The 22,378-nt window shown below is 43.1% G+C and overlaps 1 protein-coding gene and 1 long non-coding RNA gene across 4 annotated transcripts in view; both read right to left on the reverse strand.

The window, feature by feature from the left end:
• Positions 1-2,669, reverse strand: part of LOC124667396 — a 49,021-nt gene extending 46,352 nt beyond the window's left edge. The window contains exons 1-4 of one of the 3 annotated variants that reach the window (XR_006991257.1): positions 2,364-2,669; positions 1,027-2,280; positions 437-854; positions 148-222 (exon numbers count right to left, since the gene is read on the reverse strand). This is a non-coding gene — a long non-coding RNA (uncharacterized LOC124667396). Of the gene's footprint in view, positions 1-49; positions 223-436; positions 855-1,026; positions 2,297-2,363 lie in introns of those variants that run through there. The other 2 variants (XR_006991255.1, XR_006991256.1) reach the window with 2 other exon arrangements.
• Positions 2,670-12,535: 9,866 nt separating this feature from the next.
• LOC124662436 (signal peptide peptidase 2) lies at positions 12,536-21,916 on the reverse strand. The gene is made up of 12 exons (XM_047200276.1): positions 21,793-21,916; positions 21,273-21,397; positions 21,037-21,152; positions 20,750-20,901; positions 20,559-20,644; positions 18,877-19,004; positions 17,766-17,816; positions 16,826-16,912; positions 16,653-16,722; positions 15,766-15,902; positions 15,590-15,667; positions 12,536-12,938 (listed from the first exon to the last, which is right to left on the reverse strand). The coding sequence occupies exons 2-12, from the start codon at positions 21,310-21,312 to the stop codon at positions 12,849-12,851; spliced, it is 1,035 nt and encodes a 344-aa protein (XP_047056232.1). The 5' UTR covers positions 21,313-21,397; positions 21,793-21,916; the 3' UTR covers positions 12,536-12,848.
• Between the last annotated feature and the right edge of the window lie 462 nt (positions 21,917-22,378).

A 22,378-nucleotide genomic window follows, 5' to 3' on the forward strand; every position in this document is an offset into this window, starting at 1 on the left:
AATTACAAACTATCCAAGTTTCTCAAAAAGTCCCACAATCAAGAATACCTTGAAGCAGCTAAAATTAAATAATCCATTAGCCTTTGTCGGATCTGTACAAACAGTACATATGCCATTTGATAAATTGAAATAAGAATGTGTGTGTACATGTGCGCGTGCAAACAACAACATGTGTAGCATTGCATCTGACGTCAAACCTGACTGCCACCTCTGTTGCATAACCTGTTTTATTAAGGCATGAACTTGGTCAGTAAAACTGGATTAGTAAGCAAATCAATACCTACCGATGTCAGTGTTACAGGAAGAATAAGCTGGGCAGTAAAATATATGCAAATCAATACTGGCGAAAAGTAAAGGATCTCTGTTTGTTCACTGTTTTTATAATAGCAAGGGAGTTGCAAAAATACAAATGTGGAGGCATTGCAGAGGAGCTCACCAGCATTGGTTCATTTCTCAGCCACCAAAACGATTGGAGGAGACATGGTCGTAGTTGCCGAGCATCATGGTGAGGCGAAGGTCGATGCCCACAGGAAGTGAGGCACTGGTGGTCGACCAAGTCGTCAAACAGCCGCAGACGTGTTGGGGTCCCGTAGCATGTCTATCAATTTGCGGTCACCCTTGAAGATCCACGGCAAGTAGAGGAAATCGCTGCCTTGCATCTTGCCAACGGGATCAGAGGCAGCGGCTGTGCCCATGGTTTTCACAGAAGGGGAGTGGAGAGGCAGCAAAAGAAGGCAAGCCGCAATATATATGGAGAAACGAAGGTAAGCAAAGCGTAAAGCACCTCCAGTACCAGCGGCAGTTATAGGAGGGAGAAGGCTCAGATCCATCGTCATTATTTCATCGTGTCCAGCCTAAGAAAGCATTAAAGATATAAGTTCCTTATAGAGCGTGGAAAATGTAGTAATATCGATGAAAATGTATGATTTCTCAGTAAATAAAAATCATGAGGCAAGCCAATCTTACACAAAACTTGTTGCTAAAGGTGATATTCAAGGTCATGAAGAGATGCAGAATAAAAATTACCCGGTGACATTGTGATTTTAGGGGCATTTCCACGTTGCTTGCAATAAGCCAGTTTCCACATTCTCATATGCTTCTGTTTCTGAATTCACTGCATTCCACAATTAGAGCATACACACAACCACGAGATGACCATTCTACTATGATAAGATCATTCTTCAAAAACAAATGGAATAAAAAAACGATACTCCAAATACTGAAGCGTAGAGAGCACGTCAGTGATTATTTGAAGACACTGCAATACCATCAATTTCATTATTGCCAATGGCGGGAATGGCAGAATCAGATGGAGCTGTAGCATTCACCAGGTAAAAAAAATACCAATTGTTCACTAACGTTTTGTTCTTTTGTTTTCATCCGCTCCCTCAGATTACTTGCGGAGCTTCTCTTGTCATTTCTAAGCTGAATGTTGGCACTCAGGAAATGGTCAACACTCTTCGGTTCAAAATAAATCGAGAATGTCTAGAATAGCGAATTAATCAAGTGACAACACAGTGGCAAAATAAATTTGTAGAAAGAAACATTTCTAACTATCACCGTACACACAATACAAGAATATATGAAAATTCTACGGCCTATAGATGTTTCCTATGAATTCAAGTTATATGTTACAAATTGCACTTATTTTGGAAAGTATGACAAGAAATTTTTAGAGTGTAGGATGGACATCTCAAATAAAAACATAAGAGATACACATGAACTGGTAAAAGCATTGTACCAAGTGTAAATAAACTCTAGAAACAGCATGCAATGAAAAAGATTAATCCACCTTGCTAGGCTGTGCCGAGGACTTGCAAAGAATGTGTCTGTTTGTTTCCCACAGCTTCTTCAGCATGCCATTCTTCCTGGAAAACAACGAAGCATATTTTCCTAGAAAACAAAGAGGCATATCATAAAGTTTTACTTTTAGGTAGTAGTATTAGTACCCCTAACAGAAATATGATGCAAATTCCCTTCTTAACCTTCGTGCGAAACATCCCAGGTTTCACTGACTTTAGACAGGTTACTGCAAACATAGAATCAGGAGCTCACACATACTACCTCTGGTCACATTTAATTGACGCGAGACAACACTACTTGCATGCTAGAATTAGCACCACTGTGCGTCAGTTTAATCCGAACGGAGGGAGTACAAACTAAACCAGGCACCTCAATGCTTTATTTTTCTGCACGATACTTCATACTTGTTTCAGTCCCCTTCCCTTGAAACCCATGATAGAAACGCCACTGGGTTGGCAGAGCCAAGTGCCCACCCCGCTGAAAAATAAGAGAACTATAGAGATCGTCAAGGGCTCAGGGCTTAAAATAAAGAAAGAAGAAAAGACAGGGTTAGGATTTACCTAGTCTTAGTATAAACTCGCTCTTACAACGTCCAAGATCTACCATTCTTCCGGGTCAATACCACGCCTTGACAGTCGATTTCGCCTTGCCATCGCTCGTCCGCCGTCATCGTCGCTCGCCCGCTGCTACCCGCTTCAACAGCCAGCCGCCGTCTCTCCATCGCTTGCGGAGACTGGGGCACCGCCTCCACTCTCAGGAGTCAGGAGAGGGAGAGGCGCCAGATAGAAGTCTAAATCGGTGATGGCGGCGACAGCCGCGGCGGCGCGGGAGGACAACGAAGGGACGAAGAAGATAGAACGAGGACGGCGGTCCATATGCTCGCACCCCCTTTCACCGCTCCTCACCATGGCCCGTTTGAGCGTTTTAGGCCCAACAAACCATGAGCGGCCTAACTCAATTCAGGGAGTAGCAGCCCTGTAATGAAAACGGGCCTTTTAAACGGCCTTTTAAACGCGATCGATCAAGGAAAGCTTCCGTAACGCAACTTCGGGAATTACTGGCTCGCCTACACCCTTAGATGACCCGATCGGACGGTTGAGGTTCTCAAATCGCTGTGGAGGCTCATAGGTAGGCAAGTTATACTGTTAACTAATTAGCTAGTAGCTAGCTGGTAGCTGCATGCGCTCCTTTTTTCGAAATGGGAAATAAAACCCCAGCTTCTGCATCATGCACACAACTTTTTATTAAAAATAGTCACGAGTACATAGTTTTTAACATCTCGAGCATCGCCCGAGTTGATACAAGAATCAACTAGCGAAAGAAACAAAGTGAAACTAGACTACACATCATCATAGTCGTCTAGTTTCACTTTGTTTCTTTCGTCTATTGTGCCGCCAGCCAGTCTGGCACAAGATATCCTGAACGACCATCTGGAGTTGTGTGCATCCAATAGACATAGCATCCCGCTGTCCCTCTGGTGACAGTAGAGCCCACAGCTGAACCTAATGTGACACCATATGGATAACCTGCAAAAAGTGAAAAAATTGGTTTTTTTGTTAAAAATAATATCATTTCTCACCCTCCATATAGACCAACATAATGCAAAAACCCCAATACGGATGAAAGCTTTAGATTGTCTATCAACTCCATTTAACCAATTACCAAACAAATTCGTAATATTGGTTGGAGGTGGAAGATCGAAAGTAAAATTAATTGTACGCCAAAGTATTTTAGCCAAAGGACAAGTGATGAACAAGTGTTCAATAGTCTCCTGCTCTCTGCAAAAAACACATTTTCTACACCCATTCCACCTTTGTTTAGCCAAATTATCTTTAGTAAGAAAAACCTTATTACTCAAAAACCACATAAATATTTTAATCTTAAGGGAACTTTAACTTTCCTTAGGTATTTTCACAAAAAAAGTGTGTGGTCATTCATAAGATCCTCATACATAAATTTCACTGTAAACAAACCATTTGTTGTCAAATTCCAAATAAATTGATCATTCTCATCAGATAAATTAATCCTTATAAGCTTTCGGCATAACTGTAACCATAAAGTTCATTTGTTTCCCACCAACAACCTTCTGAAACTGATATTTGGAGGCATTTGAACTAACACATGAGCTACCGTTATATTCTTGTGATGCACAATATTATATAAGGATGGATATCGTTGGGCTAAGGGTGTTTTTCCTAACCAAGTATCTTCCCAAAAATGAGTATTTACTCCACTACCCACTTTGAAAAAACCTCCACTAAAAAATCGTCCTTAACCCCCATCAATCCCTTCCAAAAGGGAGAGTATGTAGGTTTAGCTTTTACCTCAGATAAGGTCCTTTGTCTTAGGTATTTATTCTACAGCAATTCTTGCCACACCCCTTCCTCGTTAAGAAGTTTATAAAGCCACTTACTCAATAAACATCTGTTTTTAAGTTCGAGAACCTCAATACCTAAACCCCCTTGATCTTTGGGTCGGCAGACAATATTCCACTTGGTAAGTCTATATTTTCTATTATTTTCCTCGCATTGCCAAAAAAATCTAGATTTATAGAAATTCAATTTTTTCCTTACCCGAACAGGTATCTCTAGAAAAGACAGCATAAACATAGGTAAGCTTGTTAAAACTGAATTGATAAGGAGAATTCTATCCCCATAGGACAGTAGTTTGCCTTTCCAGCATTCCAATTTACTTTCAAACCGGGTCTCCACTGGGTACCAATCAGAATTTCTAAGCTTTCTGTAATGGATAGGAATACCTAAGTATTTAAAGGGTAAAGAGCCAGCATCACATCCAAATATCTGTTTATACTGATCAACATCATCCTTTGCCTTACCAAAACAAAACAAAAAATCTCACTCTTGTCAAAACTAATTTTAAGCCCTGAGAGTTCTACAAATAGACATAAAAATAGTTTCATATTCACAACTTTCATGAGGTCGTGTTCCAAGAAAAGGATAGTGTCATCGGCATATTGTAATATAGGGGTACCCCCTCAACAAGATGAGGAATAAGGCCTTCTACTTGACCATCAATTTTTGCTCGTTCGATTATGATGGCTAACATATCCACCACAATATTAAAAAGTATAGGAGACAACGGATCACCTTGCCTCAAACATTTTTTTGTCTGGAAATAATGACCAATGTCATCATTTACCTTTACCCCGACACTTCCCCCTTGGACATATTGTTGAACCAATCTACACCATTCTGGAGCAAACCCCTTCATTCTCAAAGTTTGTTGTAAAAATGACCATTTCACTTTATCATATGCCTTTTCAAAGTCAATCTTAAATAAAACCCCATTCATTTTCTTACTATGTAACTCATGAATGGTTTCATGAAGAATGACCACCCCTTCTAAGATATTCCTCCCCGACATAAAAGCTGATTGTGTTGGTTTTATAACTCGTGGGGCAATCCCCCGTTATACGATTTGTACCTACTTTAGTAAATATTTTAAAACACACCTTCAGTAAACAAATTGGTCTATATTGTTGTATTTGCACCGCATCCTCCTTCTTTGGTAGTAATGTTATTACGCCAAAATTCAATTTGTAAAGGGGCAAGTCCCCATTACTAAACTGATTAAACATCGCCATCAAATCATCCTTTATTACCACCCAATTTTTTTGATAAAACTCCACTGGAAAACCATCGGGCCACTGGAGCTTTATTACGTTCCATCTAAAAAAGTGCCTCATAGACCTCTTCCTCAGAAAAATGAGCTGTCAAGATCTCATTTTGAACATCTGATATCTGAGGAATGTCCTGCACCTCCTCTTCTACCAAAGAGATATTGTTTGGAATCGGTGCCCCAAATAATTTATTATAGAATTCAGTAATATAGACTTTCAAATTGTCTTCACCTACAATAGTTCCTTCTTGTTGCTCTAACTGAAATATTTTTTTCTATGTTTCTCATTTGCAATCAAATGGAAATAGCTCGTATTATTCCCCCCTTCTTGAATATGTTTAACTTTAGCTCTTTGAGCCCATTTAGACTCCTTTTCTCTTCTTAATTTGTTTATCTTCTCATTTGCGTTTTTAAGAGTTCTCTCTCTGACACTGTCAAGTTATTCGTTTCAGATTTCACATCTAAATGATCAATAATACCAAGTAACCTGTCCTTCACTTTCTTATAAACTCCCTGGGTGCCAGTTCTTGGTTCCGTCGTGTGGGGATTATATAGCAGCCACGATCGACTCGCTTCTCAAAATTTATCCGACGCTGCGCGCCTAACCTGCCTTAACACACATTCGGGTGAGCACTCACGCCATAGCACTATATATGTGATGGATAAGAAATCAAGAGGCACAACTAAAGATTGGGAATTCTTCGACTCCAATGCTTTGTGACATATATAGGGGTACGTTGACGTGTCCGCAAGCCTAGCCTGCCGACACGTCGGAATGGAGGCTCGAGTGGGATGTGCATCTCCTAATAATATAGCATTACAATTCCAGTAGACAGACCAATATAGCATGACAATTCCAGCACTCTTGCTTCGTCAGACACCAAGAAGAAGCTTCAGCAGAGAAACAGTGAAATGCATGTACGGTTCCTGAACTCGTCGGCCATGTCCAGGATGGTCACTAAACTCACGAAACGCACCAACACGGTCCCTGATCTTGTCCTACATATCCATGTACGGTTTGAAATACGTTTGACGCTCGTATCTGCTAATGTGTAAGTGTTCAGCCCCACCATGTTCTTCCCCAAACCCCAGAAATCCCTCAATCGAGTGACTCCCCCGTCAGCTTAAACCCCAGATCGACCCAGATTTGAATGTAACAAATAAATGAGCAATTCTTGCTCATGACTGTCATATATTACCCAAATTTGCAATATAAGCAAATATCAAATATGTCTAGAACTGTCTTGTTTTTTCCCAGATTTGATATATAAGCTAATATTGAGCAATTCTTGCACATAACTGTCATTTTTTCACAGATTTGCATTGAACAAATCCACAGATTTCATAGTGAAAACAATATAGCACAAATCATTTGTTCAACAAGGACTAATCATGTCAGCAAAATGAGTAATACATCAGTAGCAAACATAGAAAAAATAACAAGTTTGACTTGGCACTTCAAACATCAGTGCACTAAACAAAAGATGGAATAACTAACATTGGTAGTTTTGAAAGAAAAAATAGAAATGCACTAAACACCAGGAGGAGGCCCTTTCAGATAATCAAACATAGACACTTTTCTTGGCAGTTTGTAAGGTGCCATGTTGGTGCTGCCGCTTTCCTCTCCCGTTTTCCGTTTATTTTTCTCAGAGGACTTGATCCTGGCTTCTTAAGATTTTAATTGAGCATCCTGGAGCTTGTTAGCTTCTTCTGCTACTCTCATCTTCTCCTTCAAGGCAAATACCTTTTCTGAGTCAGTTTTGTCATGCTCATCTCTGAGATATTGATGTTTTGCCATTTCAATTCTATGCAAATGCACTTCCCAAGCCTTCTGCCTTGCTTTCTCTTCTAGTTGCATCTTCTTAGCAATGGAAATGTTCAGTCTGGTTGTTGCATCTTCTTGTTCTTTCTTCCTCGCTTTCTCTGCTGCCTCTTTTTTTTCTAGCATCCAGTGCTAGTTTCTTCTTCTCCGCAAGTGCAACCTTCTCCTCTTGTGCATTTTTTCTTTTTCTCTGCAAGCGCAAGCTTCTTTTCTTCAGCAGCTAGCTGCTTCAATTCCCTCCCAACCTTCTTCTTCTCTTCATTAGCTAATTTCCTAGAACTACACCACGACCTCCCGTATAGCCACGTATATGTTACAACGGTTTGGCGATGCGGTGCTATGGAACAACTTCCCTACTTCCCGAGCGAGCGAATAGATAAGGGAAAAAGTGCAACGAAGCATGTGCGTTGAGCGCACTCGTATCTACATCGTTGATGGTAGCTGGAGATTCGGTGCCCCTGTTTGATGTTGTCAGGTGATTAGCAGCCTCCCTGCCCTTCCACTCTATAACTATCTAGGAGCCATAGGCACTGTAGGTCTGTAGCGTAGGGGTAGACTTATCACCACATTGTCTCGTTTCAGTCACATGTTTCTAGGATATGCATTCTCCACTATTTCTCCAACATAGGCTAGTTTTCACACCTTCGATTATAACTGCTGCTGGTTCGCCGTGGCGTCGTCGAGCGGGCTGCACTTCTTCCCGCTAGCGCCCTACTCCTTGTAGGTCGGCGGCAGCATGTCAACCTTCTTGCCGGTGGCCTTGCGGAGGCGGCGCCGGAGCCGCTCGGGGTCTGCCTTTGCGAGCAGGCGCACCTCACCTGGTTTGCCGTCCACGACGTCGCTCCTCCACACTCGCTGCGCCGCGTCCTCCTCCCTGTTGCGCTGCACTGGCGAGCTCTCGCGCGGCCATGTGTGGGCCAAGGAGCATCTGCGAGCTCAACGGGGGCGCCCTTGATGGGAGTCATCTCCGCCATGGGTTCTGCATCGATGGGGTTCACGCCAGTGATTGAATCGGCCGTGGGCTTCGCCACCATGGATGTTGCTGGGAACATACAGAGACAAAAGTCAGAGCCACAACCCACATCACAGAACAGTGACCTACGAGGCCCATATGGACGAACACCACTGCATCAGCGACCATTGATGAGTGATTAGGTTCAGCGGCACTGTCGGAGGTCCGGCAATCCAATTCGCATCTCTACATCTTTCAATGTGGAATTAGGCAAAGGAGTGAACTGAACTTTCTCTCTTTGGTTAGATGCTCTCTGGAATTATTTCAGAAAGATAATTAATATACTTTCACAATTTTTGACTGAAAGAAATAATGAATGAGAAACAGGTAAGTAATACCTCGTCTATTAAATCTCTAAGAACTTCGAGGCTCATATGTTTTTGTGCCCTGTTGTACAAATGCCATTGTATGCAAGTGATGTTCCTACAATATAGGGAAGAAACTAAATTAGCTTTGTAAATGAGATAGTAGAATCATGAGATAGCTACGAGCAAGAAACAATGAATGATTTCTCTCACCTTTGTTACTAATGCAACATCTTCTAGATCAGAGTCTGACACATCTTGTTCTGCCCTCACCTTCTTCTTTGCATTTTTCCGAGGAACTAATCCTAACTTATAATCAATGCAACCACATTTGCTATGGTCTGGATGTCCGCAGTAGCTACAGTGAATTATAGTTCCATGCTTACTCATTTTGTTTTGTCCATTCCTATGTTCTTTCTCATCTGGTTGTTGTCTTCTATTTTTCTGTGGCCTGCCAACCTTTTTCACAATCTTTGGAGCTTTGATTGCCATGCCATCCACTTTTTCCCACTCCTTTACATCTCTACATGGCCAAATAATGTGCTTGTAAGCTTTGTTATACCTCTCAATGGAATAGCAATCATGTACATAACTTTCTGGTGAAATTTTGTCATGTCTAAGAGCTAACACTACATGCCAACAAGGAATGCCAGATAAATCCCACCTTTTGCAACTGCAAGTTCTCTTTTGAAGATTAACTGTGTATGCAGTACCCCTTTCCATAATTTCAAATATGCCATTCCCAGATGGCTTAGATTCACAAATGTTGGACCACTCAACATGCTTCTACAACTTTTTTCTGATTTTTGGACAAATAATACCGAGTCATTGAGTCGAGCTTCAAGCTGCTTGTTGTACACTCTAGTTGTAATTTGACACTTGATTTTCAGAATCATAGAAAGAATAGGCAGCTCTCTTGCTTCCAATATGTGCTTATTGAAAACCTCGCAATTATTGTTCAAAAGAACATCGCACTTAGGAAATTCAGATTGAAATGCCTTTACCCATGTGGAAGGTGGTAGCTCCTCTAACCAATCATGAGTTGTTTTACTTAGAATCAACATGGCATCCATATTCTCTTGCCACTTAACAACTGTGCTGCTTCTAGCACACTTCCACAGCTGATTCTTGAGAACTTCTCCTTTGAAATTCTTGTTGAGATTCTGCAAAAGGTGCCTCACACAAAATCTATGGCCCGCTTCTGGAAACAATTCAGTGACCGCATTTATTAATCCATGCAAGCATGGTATAAGTAAGTGATCAATGTTCTAAGTAATTTAGAATCAATGTTCTAATAATTTAGCATGCTATAATTAAATGACTAGGTTGTTAGAAGTACATGTGTCCTCGACATGTCGAGAAGTGAAGGACAAGAAGCTTACTTTACGTTTGTCGGACATGATGGTTCAAGGAGCTGTGTTGACTGCCAAGATCTTGTTTCAGAGCAGTTAGAAACCACTTCCAGGAGCTCGTGTTTTCAACCTCTACAATAGAAAAAGCCACAGGAAAGATGCAATCATTAGGATCCATTCCTATTGCGGTTAAGAGGATGCCACCAAATTTTGTCTTCAAATGACAACCATCTAGGAAGATTATGGGCCTACAGCCAGCTAGGAACCCTCTCTTGCAAGCATCAAAAGAGAAGTAACATCTCTTGAAGTGCCCTGCATCATCCAACAACAAGAACAAAGTGCTACCTTGATTTGATCTCCTTAGCTCCTGTCCAAAATCCCACAACTGATTGTACTGGGCAACCTCATCTCCATAGATGATGTCAAATGCAAATTTCCTTGCTCTTCCTAGCTTACCTCTGTTTGGTGTCATTTTCCAATCTTTCTGCACTATCTGACCTAGACCCTTCAGTGTCATGTTCTCATTGGCCCTTATCTCTTCAATGTAATTGTTGCCAATGTATCTAGCTGAAAATGCCCTCACTTGCCACTTGCTCTCACAACTGTGTTTAGTTGTGTGTCTCTTGACCATAATGGCCTTAGATCTACTATTATCCCTTGAAGCATACAATTCCCAGTGGCATCCTTCTTCACATTGAGCTAAAATCCTTATCTTGTTATTATTTGGAAATTTGATGTTCTTCCTATGCTTGCAACTATGCTCTCTTATAGCCTTTCTCAACTGATCAACAGACTGGAATATTTGCCCATTATGGAACTTTGGATCATTCATGTCTTCCGCAACAAATGACTTGAAGTTGAACCTGAATATTTCATCATCTGAATCTGCATGCTCAAAAAAATCATCTTCGGAATTTTCACCTTCCGGAATCACTACCTTTTCATCCATTGGTTCATGATCTTCATATTTCTCATACAAATCATCATCTCCATCTTCTATATCATTGTCACTGTCAATGATATCCGGAAGATAATCTGAATCACTATCACTACCACTGTCCCCATCATCTTCATGGGCAACATCTTTGTTTGAGCTACTCGATGCACCTTGAGCCGCAACACTACTTTCTGTCCCTTGTACATCAACTACCTGAACAATAGCTGAACTGACAGTGCCCCTCTTTCACCTTCGACACCATGCTCAAAGCATTCCTGTCGCTCTCAATCAACCGAAGACCACCTTCATTTATTTGCATTCCTGGTAACAACCAGTACACATCTATCCTTCCTGCTGTCTCATAACCTAAATCCTCAATTAGATCTTCAAGCCAGAGAGCAGACCAACTATCACAATCACAATCATCAAAGCAAACCTTTGTGCCATGTACATATGCCCTGTTGCATCCAGAACCAACAAAAGCACCCCCGTGAATCACCTCTAGAGTGAAGTTGTCACTTCCTTCCTCTGCAAATTGAACCGAAAAATAGAAAAAAAAATGCTCAAAGTTCATAACTTTTACCCTTCTTAAATCCTAAACCATGATACTTTAATCCTACAATGCTATGTACCAGCACATGTAACAGTCATATATACAGTAAACTATCTCTCAAACACCCAAAAAAAATTGGCCTAATTCGGACATAATCAAACTCACCGTACACAGGAACAGGGTCGTCGTGCGGCCGACGAACGGGCGCCATCTCCAGCGACCAAGATGATCTTCTTGCTGCGCCCCACGGTCACCGTCCATCACCTCCTTCACCTCCGTTGATCACCTCCGCCGCCTTCGTACGGTTACAGGAATCAGGCGCTGATCATGTTCCCCGCCGCCGTCCGTCGCCCACTCGAGGACTCCGCGTAGTTACAGGAATGGAGCGCTGATCATGTTCCCCACCGTTGTTCGTCGCTCAATCGAGGACTCCGCGCAGTTACAGGAATCGAGTGTTGATCATGTTCCCCGCCGCTGTTCGTCGCTCATCTCGAGCGCTCCGCGCAATTACATGATAGTTACAGGAATGGAGCGCTGATCATGTTCCCCGCCGCAGTTCGTCGCTCAATCGAGGACTCCACGAGTTATAGGAATCGAGCGCTGATCATGTTTCCCGCCACTGTTCGTCGCTCATCTCGAGCGCTCCACGCAATTACAGGATACAGAGGTAGCGGTGGACTGATTTTGACAGTCTGATACAGTTGCAGGGGGGCTATTGCAAGTTTGCCATGGTACGCGTTGAGGTGTGGCCGTCGTGGGTCACACATGGTTTGCTCAGTACGTCCACTACATTGCCACGTCACATTCATACGTATTTAGGACCGTATGTGGACAGGAGGACCTAGTTCAGGGACAGTTTTGATACATTTCGCAAGTTCCAGGACCATTTCCGACACTGCCGACAACTTCTGGGACCGAGCATGCATTTCACTCGCAGAGAAATAGAGCGCAAAACGCTATTGCACTCTACCTACTCCATCCTCACCAGTCACTTCCCTCCGCGCCGTCACATCTTTAATCTCGCAACCCATGAGCCAACCGGGACACAAACATATTTCAGACAACGCAACTCTCGCGTGCATCAGGATTTAGAATAGCTTGCACTCCATACATATAAAGTATAATTTGGACAAAATCATCCTTAATGCTGCCATAAAGAAAGTCAGTCAGAAATTAAAGTTGGGCGGCAGCAGGTATAATCATGTCACTGAACTGGATTCTGTTGTAAGTCTCTTACTGTAGCATACGTTCCCTTTTCCATCTTCTAGTTCTACTACTCGTTGGAACAGATAGTAATAGTTTTTCGAAACAGAGAAGTTCTATCATGTGAATCGTTTCTCAGTTCACCAGACCAGCCTATTTAAATCCCTGCTTTGATTGTCTCCTAATTTAAAAAAAGACAGAGCACAGCCAGAGCGAGCGCTGCTAGTCTGCCTTTTTGCTCTTACTGGAATCTTCATCTTCCTCCTCGCCAGCTCCTTCCTCTTCGGCTTGCGCCTCCGTAAACTCCAGTAGCTGCAATGTTGTAACATAGTCAGAAACAAGGCCCACGTCATGGCAGCGGATTATAGCTACGACACAGTATGAAAAAGAAAAATATAAATAACAACACGATGATAACAAAGGCTGTAACAGGCAAGGCTGCCGTTGGGGAGGGTATATTGGTTAATCAAAAATCCAAACCCAAAACAACTGGACATTACCCAGTAAATGTGGGCAAACCCATAGGTAAAGAGGATCTAGCGACAGTGATTTCTTAAATCCATGAGCAACTCATTGATGTCCAGGAACTAGGGGCGTGATTAGTTGCCCATAAAGCCTTTTCTGGCATCCTGACATCCAATGGGTGAAAAATTGTTCGTTTGGAAGCTTAGCTCGCATCGAAATCTTGCATTGCACGATGTTTAAAGCAGGCCAAAAGTTGGCCGAGAGGAACGTCGGTATTGGCCGTTTTTTCGGGGACATGTCCGGCCGAGCGCCGCCTCTACTATTTCGCACACGGTGGGAAGCGCGAGAGACGAGACAAAACCCATTACTCCCGAACCCCACTCCCCTCACCGCCCAACCGGCACACTCACCTCCTCAGAAACTCCATGGCCGCCGCTCCTCCTCCTCCCCCTCCGCCCAGCGGCCTCCCCTCGAAGCGCAAGATGTCAGCGCAGGAGGTTGGGCGGCGCGTCAACTGGACCTGCTCGCAGCCGACGGGATCAGCAACCTCGTGGCCGCTCTGAAGCGGCCGTCCCCGCTCTATTCAAGGCCTCCCGCGACGAGGGCGGCGACCATTTGCGGCCGCGTCAGAGATCACAGATCTGACCGGCGGATCGTCATCGGCGGCGACGCCCGCTCCGCAGAGCATTGCAGCTGGCAAGGCTCCTTCCTACGCGGGGCCTAGCCTTGCCGATTCGGCAGGGGTTTTTTCGACCCCTCCGGTGGCCGCCTCGACCAGGCCGTCCTCTTCTTCCCGGCCTCCGGCGCATCGGTCCCGCTCTCGTAGCGTTCCTCCACCATCGACGACACCCGATTTCTCCAAGGTACGCGCAGAATCTCGCATATTAAGGATGCAGATAGGGTTTGGTCGATTCTGGTACCGTCCGAGGAATGTGATATGTATGACGAACGGCTGGCCAGCGGTAGGGCTAAAATGCATGCGGTAGTAGGGTTTCTGCGCCAGGTGTTGCATGCGCAATCTAGAGTTCCCAATTTGGGATTTGATTTTGTGCGGTTGTGAAACGGTTGCACATCCCAAATTGGGAAATTGGGTCAAAACTTGCATTTGTCTTTTGTTTGATGTTGCTTGTACATTTGTCTGATGTCCTTCTGCAATTATCTGATGATGTCCCAATGTTCTTGCTCATGCTCATGCTCACCATGGTTGTGCCTTTGTGTAGATCATGCTCACCATTGTTGTGCCTTTGTGTAGATCATGCTCCTGGCATGGACAATATGGTGATGAACACAATGGACACAATGGCCTACTTGTACTCGCAGTGTGCCCTTGTCTACCCGCCGCTTGTGCGACGAGTGGGTGCAGGTCACTTACCATGGTGGGCAGGTCGTCTTCGGCCGGAACTGGGCGCAGGTGGTATACAAGTACGACCTTCACATCGGCGATGTCGTGGAGTTCAAGCTGCAGGCCTTCACCTTGAAGACGATCATCTACAAGGCGGACTGCTCCACCACCAGGCTCTACACCTGCCCCAATCACGGCTAGGCGGCGGCCCTTTTATATATGTATGTTCATTCTGTCTGTCTATAGTTATAGTGGCTTCAGAACTTATGGGTACAAGACTAAGCCTAGTGTTTGATCAAGGAGTTCTAGGTTCCTTTCTTTTGATCAAGGGGTTCCACGGGATTACAGCTTCCTAGAACTTTCTTGCTTTTGCTCAGGGGGTCTTTCTAAGCCCTGGCTATGGTGATTAGAGGTTGTGCAGTTAGCTAATCATGTGTGTTATCTTCACTGCTTGCTAATGGCTTGGTAACGGCAAACCCATGGGTAAGGAGGAGCTAGCGACAGTGATTCCTCAAACCCATGAGCAGTTAGCTAATCATGTGTGTTATCTTCACTGCTTGCTAATGGCTTGGTAACGGCAAACCCATGGGTAAGGAGGAGCTAGCGACAGTGATTCCTCAAACCCATGAGCACTTGTTGATGTCCAGGAACTAGAAGATGGGCTCAACTATCTGCTACAGTGAGGTGGCTTTGCAGCAGCAGGCAAGCGGCCAAATATCTACCCCTGTCGTGGCATTGGGGCGTTGGAGAAAAGCTCAGGAGAGACTTTGGATTGGAGGAATGACACAACAGAGAATTACCACTGGATGGGTATGGGTTTATTCGTGGTTAGTGGGCAACTAATATCTCCATACCCAGATTGCATTGTGTAATTTATTCATACCCATACCCTATACAAATACCGTGGGTATGGGTTTGGAAATGGTGATGTGTACACCCAGCAGCAGATTTAGTCATAGGCACTATGGGGTTAAGCTCAACAAAGGAACAAACATGCAACTGCTATTGGTATTGCAAAAAACCATGTATACAGCACAAGCCAGGGAATTTGGAATTGCAAGTCATGTTATTGGATTGCCAAGTCTTATAGTAGGATTTTAAGAGCACGCATCGAAACTATCAACGCATAGCACAAGCTAGTGGTCAGAAATCTTACCGGCTTTACTTCTCCATTCCACAAAGAGTGAATAGCAACAAAGCCAGTCACACCAGGAACGATGTATAGCAGAGCAGGCTGCATATAAAGAAGACAAGGAAAGAAACATATATTAACATTTTAGAGATGACGGGCATCACGAGCAATAAGATGACAAGAAATGTAATGGAACAAACCTGCGCAGCTTGAAACCAGTTCATGACAACTATTGTTACTGTCATACCCGCAGTATATCCTAAAAATGCACTATTGAAGTAACGGTTCTTGATCCCTCGCGAGACATCAAAACGAAGGGCAAGTGCAACAAATATACCTGGAATCAGAATTATACCATTATATATTAAGAGGTTACATGCTTGTGAAAAATGGATGCTCTGCATTTTTTCAAATTGAATGATGGAGAACTGGCTTGAAGAAAGCTCTTCAAATTTTGGGCATACTAAACAGTTAGCACAGAAGACTGCAGATATGTCTCCATGCATCATTACACCAAAACATGTTCACCAACCTAACTAATCCAAGGAAAATGAGTATGCATCAATTGTTAGGGTATCAATGTTGAACTTTTGATTTAATTTAGTTCATATGATCTATAAAAACCAATCATTCATTTTGGCTAGAAGACAGCAACCATCAGCATATTGCAATAGTAGTTCCAAGATTATTTGTGTTGTCTCCATCTGGACATCACCCGAACTCAGATTGCAAACTTCACTTTTATGTGCAACTGGAAGTAGATCAGGACTGGAGCATATATTGGTTTTATCAGCAAGGACCCAAGAGTGCATCCAGTAAGACGGCGTAAAATATAGCTTTAGTTGCAATTTCTGATTATAGTGGAGCTGGCCATGTGGTGGAATTACAACAACCTACATGTCACCAGTCTGAACAGGTAATTGTTGCTTTTCTGTTTTAAGAAAAAAACTGTAGAATCTTCAATTCAAGTCTAACTATACAATATGTTATAACAAGCTCAGGACAGAGCTATCACTCATGATGCAGCTAGCAATAGTAGGACAAAACTAGAATATGGGACAAAACTAGCAAAGATGTTATAACTGACCAGGTATTACAATATCACCAAGGCCAAGCATTGAGAATGGGCGTGCAGCATCCGCAGTGGGAAACAGAAGCTACACAAAAAGGAGAGGAACAGATGGATGGATTGAACTACTTGCGGTGATATGGAACAAAATGTCATGGCAAAAGTGTGAGTTCACTAAAAAGAACACTAACCTTTATTGGAGCATCAAATGATTTAGCAACACTGACCATAACTGGAGTGAAGAAAACCCAGAAGATGTCATAGAAGAAAAGTCCTGCCTGAAATTGCAGAAGGAATTCACATAACAATATTAAGAAATAATAAAATAAAAGGGATTTCGTGACGGTATGTGGAACTAGAGTAACGAAGACTGATGAAATGACTAGGATAAACATGTTTACAAGCCATGCACCAGCAAGAGTTTCAAAAGTTGCAGAACACTCTGTAAGTAGTAAACAAGTCAAACTTCAAATTATCCAATTCATGAGATTTTAGGATCACGGTTCCATACTCCTTGCCAGAGGGAAGACACTAAAGACTATGTAGTGGAAAAGGCAATCATGAATAGTTAACTTGTCAAGTACCAAACCAAATCGAGAATGATCATTTAAATATCATCATCACAGATTCACAGCAAAAGCAAACCATGATTGAAACTCAATTCCATGTTACAAGCAAATAATGAAAACAAGGACAAAAACATTGTCTAGAACGCATATGGTGAGCTGCTGGAACATTTATTAACTGATTATAAGAAAAGGTACTCAGCATCTCTATATGCCTAATTACTAGAGATGCAAACTACAGATCATTAATACAGTCAGCAAGCACTACATAACATTGGTTTGCTAGAAAACTGGCAGACAGCTCTTTTGATAGCTAAAAACAAAGGCAAGCGAAAGTTCTAGAATATCAGACACTTCAAACTGTATTTACTGAACCTACATAGTATGCTTTTCAAACTGCATTTATCATACATATATTTCATGCTCCGCAAAGTAAGATTAAGATAGCAGAGAGAACAAGAGAAAGCCGTGGGTGGCTAAAATAGAAAAAGGTGTTTACAAGTACTGCCAGAAAAATAGGAATACAGAAGTTTCAATTTGTTGAAAACTTTGAGAGGCCACATACCAAGAGAATACCACCAGTTTTGAATGATCCTAGTGATAGCATCTCAATTCCCTGCAAGATAAGAAAAAAGCATTAAGGTTTTGAGCAAGTAATAAACAGGGAGGGAAACATAACAAGTTGAGGAACTTATTTGAAATTAGACAAAAATGTGGTTCCTGGAGAAAAAATTATTCCCTATTTGACACTGGGCCAAAATTATTCTATTCCTAATATGACACTTCCATCCATTTTAACCACCAATGGTGTTAAATCACACATGAAAAGACACTTTTACCCCTGGCGCAAAATGTGACAAAGAACAGCACAAGTAATGATACTAAATGAGGTAGGTGTCCACCATGGAACTATGCGCTTCCGGGCGTTGCTGCTGACCCGGAAGCTTGCTGCCCTGCCCGGCGCTGCTCACTGGACTAGCTGATGGATACTAGCTCCATCACGATTCTCACATGTTGGCACATCAAGAAACACGCAAGAATTTGTATCAAGCCGCATGGATTAGCTGATGATACTAGCTCCATCTGCTTGTAGTGCAATCTTGCCGGGATAACTAAACACTTATAAAGCTGGTTTGACTAGATCAATTCTGGCTAACTAGCTCTCTCAAGTACATACAGGGATAATTAACTAGCAAAGCTAACTAGCAACTCGCCGCAACCCAACACAACTAGCCGGGAGTAAACATCCTCAGTTTCGTGATTTCTATTTCTATCTTGCTTTCTATTTCACATGTGAGATGCAAACATGGCAGAGGCGTAGTGGGGGCTCACACAGCCTATCTGGGTCAGCACGTCGCTGGTCTCCCCACTGTGGACACCACCTAATTCCATATCTTTACTTTTGTGTGCTTTCATTTTTTGGACATTTACTGCATCAGGGGCAAAACCGTCTTTTGAGGTGTCATTTAACACCGTTATATTTAAAATGGACGTAAGTGTCATATTAGGAATTAAATTTAGACCCAATGTCAAATAGGGTTTTTTTTTCAGGGCGATACAGGGAACCATGTTTTACTCTAGTGTTAAATAAAGAATTTTCTCTAACAAGTTTATGAAGGCTTCAGCCAACAATTATTGTGGTAGTGCATATTAAGAAAGTAGCAGTAAGGACAAACCTGAATACAGAAAGCAATTCCCAGAACATTGTTTGCTAGCCAATGCTTCTTCATGGCATACCATACGCAAAAGAAAAATCCTGGGACCGAAGCAACAACTTGAGACTTGGTAAACTCCAACGACAGCGCTGAAATATGAAGTTAATGAGCTTAAAGCACCATCAATACTCAAGCTTGTAAAGGGAAATAAGGATAAAATGATCTAAGTTTCTAGTGTGATAAGGCGCAATGGTTTTGTGTTTGTCAACAATGCTTAAGTTAATAGCAAACTCAAGACAATAGTAATATCATTACATCAGAAGCAGCAAAAGCATCACAAATCTTGCAAAAGTATCCAGACTCCAGCACACCCAGAAATGTCAGACTCCATACAAAAATATTTGTTTAGATGCTAGTTGATGGTTTATAAACAGCAGAATCCTCTCTAGTTTCACTTTTTGATTTATTTTTGTTCGTAGTGCAAAATGTATCACACTTCCCCGCAGAGGAAATGAGTACTGAAGTTGCCACGATACTGTACAGATAGTTTCCATGTTCCCCTTTAATAAAATAAATTGGTCTACAATAGAAGCAGTGCTTTCTATTTAATTATATTCTAGTTACGATACTCAATAAGTCACCATGTGGACTCTTGGTTAGCACATTACAATTAGATAGTAGACTAGTAATAGAATTTTTTCTGTATAGCTTTGAGCCCTTATCTTTTTGATTTGGTGATGGATGAGGTCACAAGGGATATACAAGGAGATATCCCATGGTGTATGCTCTTTGCGGATGATGTGGTGCTAGTCGATGATAGCCGAACGGGGGTTAATAGAAAGTTAGAGTTGTGGATGCAAACTCTAGAATCGAAAGGTTTTAGGCTTAGTAGAACTAAAACTGAATACATGAGGTGCAGTTTCAGTTCTACTAGGCACGAGGATGGAGAGGTTAGCCTTGATGGGAAGGTGGTACCGGAGAGAGACACTTTTCGATATTTGGGGTCCATGTTGCAAAAGGATGGCGATATCGATGAAGATGTGGGTCACCGAATCAAGGCTGGTTGGATGAAGTGGCGCCAAGCTTTTGGCGTACTCTGTGACAAGAGAGTGCCACAAAAGCTAAAAGGCAGGTTTTATAGGACAGCTATCCGACCTGCGATGTTGCATGGCGCGGAGTGTTGGCCAACGAAGAGACGACATATCCAACAGTTAAGTGTAGCAGAGATGCGCATATTGAGATGGATATGTGGCCACACAAGAAAGGATCGGGTACGGAATGACGATATAGGGAGAGAGTTGGGGTAGCACCGATTGAAGAGAAGCTGGTCCAACATCGTCTCAGATGGTTTGGACATATCCAACGGAGGCCTCCGGAAGCGCCAGTGCATAGCGGACGGATAAAGCGTGCTGAGAATGTTAAGAGGGGTCGTAGTAGACCAAACTTGACATGGGAGGAGTCCGTTAAGAGAGACCTGAAGGTTTGGAATATCGACAAAGATTTAGCCATGGACAGGGGTGCGTGGAAGTTAGCTATCCACGTTCCGGAACAATGACTTGGCTTCGAGATCTTATGGGTTTCAACTCTAGCCTACCCCAACTTGTTTGGGACTGAAAGGCTTGGTTGTTGTTGTTGTAATCTGATATGAGCTACACAATGTAGAGCAAAGTAAGCGAGCGGCAAAATGAAGGTGGTGATCATACAGTGGAAATACGGAGCACGCCAAACGATCTCGTTATTGTTCCATCCTTCTGGAAGAAAACGTTTGACGGAAGGAAGCAACGTGGCACTGCATAAAGAAGTAGGGCACACAAATAATCTCAAAGTTGGCATTTACACTTTTAAGTATTTAACATCTGTGGAAACACACTCTTCACAGAAGAGTATGAATTACCAGAGTGCAGCGATGCCAAGAATGAAAAAGTAGGCAGTGAGAACAGTATTGACCAAGTCCTTGGAGAGGAACTTGAATAGAAGGAACAGCGACAAAAGCATAGCGCTCCCCACCAAAGGGAACCGCATAGCATGCTCTTTGGACATTGTCTCCTGCGTAAGAAGAAATTGTCAAGTTAAGTTGGTTATAAGCCATACACAATTAACTTTGTGTCAACCTGCTGCCATAGTGGCCAACCAGAAGATAGGTTAACATGAAAAGAAAAGAGAGAGGGTCATGGTGCTCACAGTGGGTGGGGTTGACTTGACAGAACGGTAACAGCCCACGTACACAGTAAGACATGCTGTGAGTATCACATTCAAATTCGGGTTCACGTTGATGACAAGTGGCGCCAAGCTCAAACCTGCGCATGCCAAAACACACATCAGGACTACGAATCGGCAAATATGCCATGAGGCCGTCAAAATGACGAGGAAGAGGCGGTAACGAACACCACTGAAGCGTGAATTGCGAAGAAACGTACCGGCAAGAGCCAAGTTAGCGGCGCGCTCATGCGTTTTCATCCTCACGGCAAGTTCAGGAACACCAGCTGGATAGTTTTTGTGCCTCTGAAGTTATCCCAGGTGCTTCAGTCACAGTACCTTATTCCTGCAGGAACAAATGTAAGCGATAAGCCGATGCCGGTGAGTGGCAGGGGCGGATCCAGATGGTGTGCCTGGTGTGCAGCAGCACACCCACAAGTACTGTGGAGGTCTCCTAGTGAGATTTAACTAAGAGAATCAAGGGTTAAAAACAAGAGTAAATTGTAGTTCCTCTACTTGCCGTACCACCCCCTCCCCTCAGATCTGCTCCCTCGTTTTCCGCCGCCGCCAAATCGCGGAGGATGAAACAGGCGCGGGGGATCGAGGCGCCGGCGGAGACGCTAAGGTACATGCCGGCGGGAGCAGATGTAGGGCACGCTAGCTAGTAGGCTACGGATTTAGGGGAGATTCAGAGCCGCCTCGGTAGATCGGGACTACGCTAGAGGGTAGGATTTCTCTTACCCACGAAACGGAGGCGCAGTCGAGCCCAGCCGGCCCACGAGCTTCGGCGGCGGAGGGGTCCCGTCGGCGCCGGCGTCGGGGCGGAAGGTGAGAGGTGGGGGATCCGTCTGGGTTCACGAGAAAGATTTTGTGAGGGATCAGTAGTAGTGCTGTAGTACTACTTTGAGATGGATTCGACGACGAATCCTGGGCGTCCGTTCGAAACGAGGAAGGTTCGTGTAGGGTTCGTGTACCCCCACCACTTACGAAAAACCTTCCTTCGCAAAATGCATGTGAGTTTTGTAATCTGAATTTGAAACCATGAACTAGAGTATGAATTCCGAATGTTCATGTACAAAATCCGAAGTTCACATACATACGTGCAGGTAATTGTATCGAAAGGGTGTGTGGATGGAAAATGTTGGAGCTGATTGATGACCCACAATTATAAGGGGTGTATCGTAGTATCTTCGATAAGTAAGAATGTCGATCCCAACGAGTAGCAGAAGGTGTTGACAAGCAGTTTCGATGAAGGATTCACTGTAAATGCTCACAGATAAGTATTCAGGGGGTTTTGATGTAACAGATGAATAAAATACGAGTAAGT

Source organism: Lolium rigidum, chromosome 6, assembly GCF_022539505.1.
Source record: "Lolium rigidum isolate FL_2022 chromosome 6, APGP_CSIRO_Lrig_0.1, whole genome shotgun sequence".
Lineage (NCBI taxonomy): Eukaryota > Viridiplantae > Streptophyta > Magnoliopsida > Poales > Poaceae > Lolium > Lolium rigidum.

What these genes read in the sequence shown, in the direction of transcription:
- LOC124662436 (XM_047200276.1), bottom strand. Translation starts at nt 21,312, where the DNA reads ATGAAAACGCATGAGCGCGCCGCTAACTTGGCTCTTGCCG. An exon ending in AAACTGGTGGTATTCTCTTG is followed by an intron (nt 16,913 to 17,765) that starts GTATGTGGCCTC and finishes CTGCAATTTCAG; the next exon opens with GCAGGACTTTTCTTCTATGA. An exon ending in CATTTGATGCTCCAATAAAG is followed by an intron (nt 16,723 to 16,825) that starts GTTAGTGTTCTT and finishes CTTTTTGTGTAG; the next exon opens with CTTCTGTTTCCCACTGCGGA.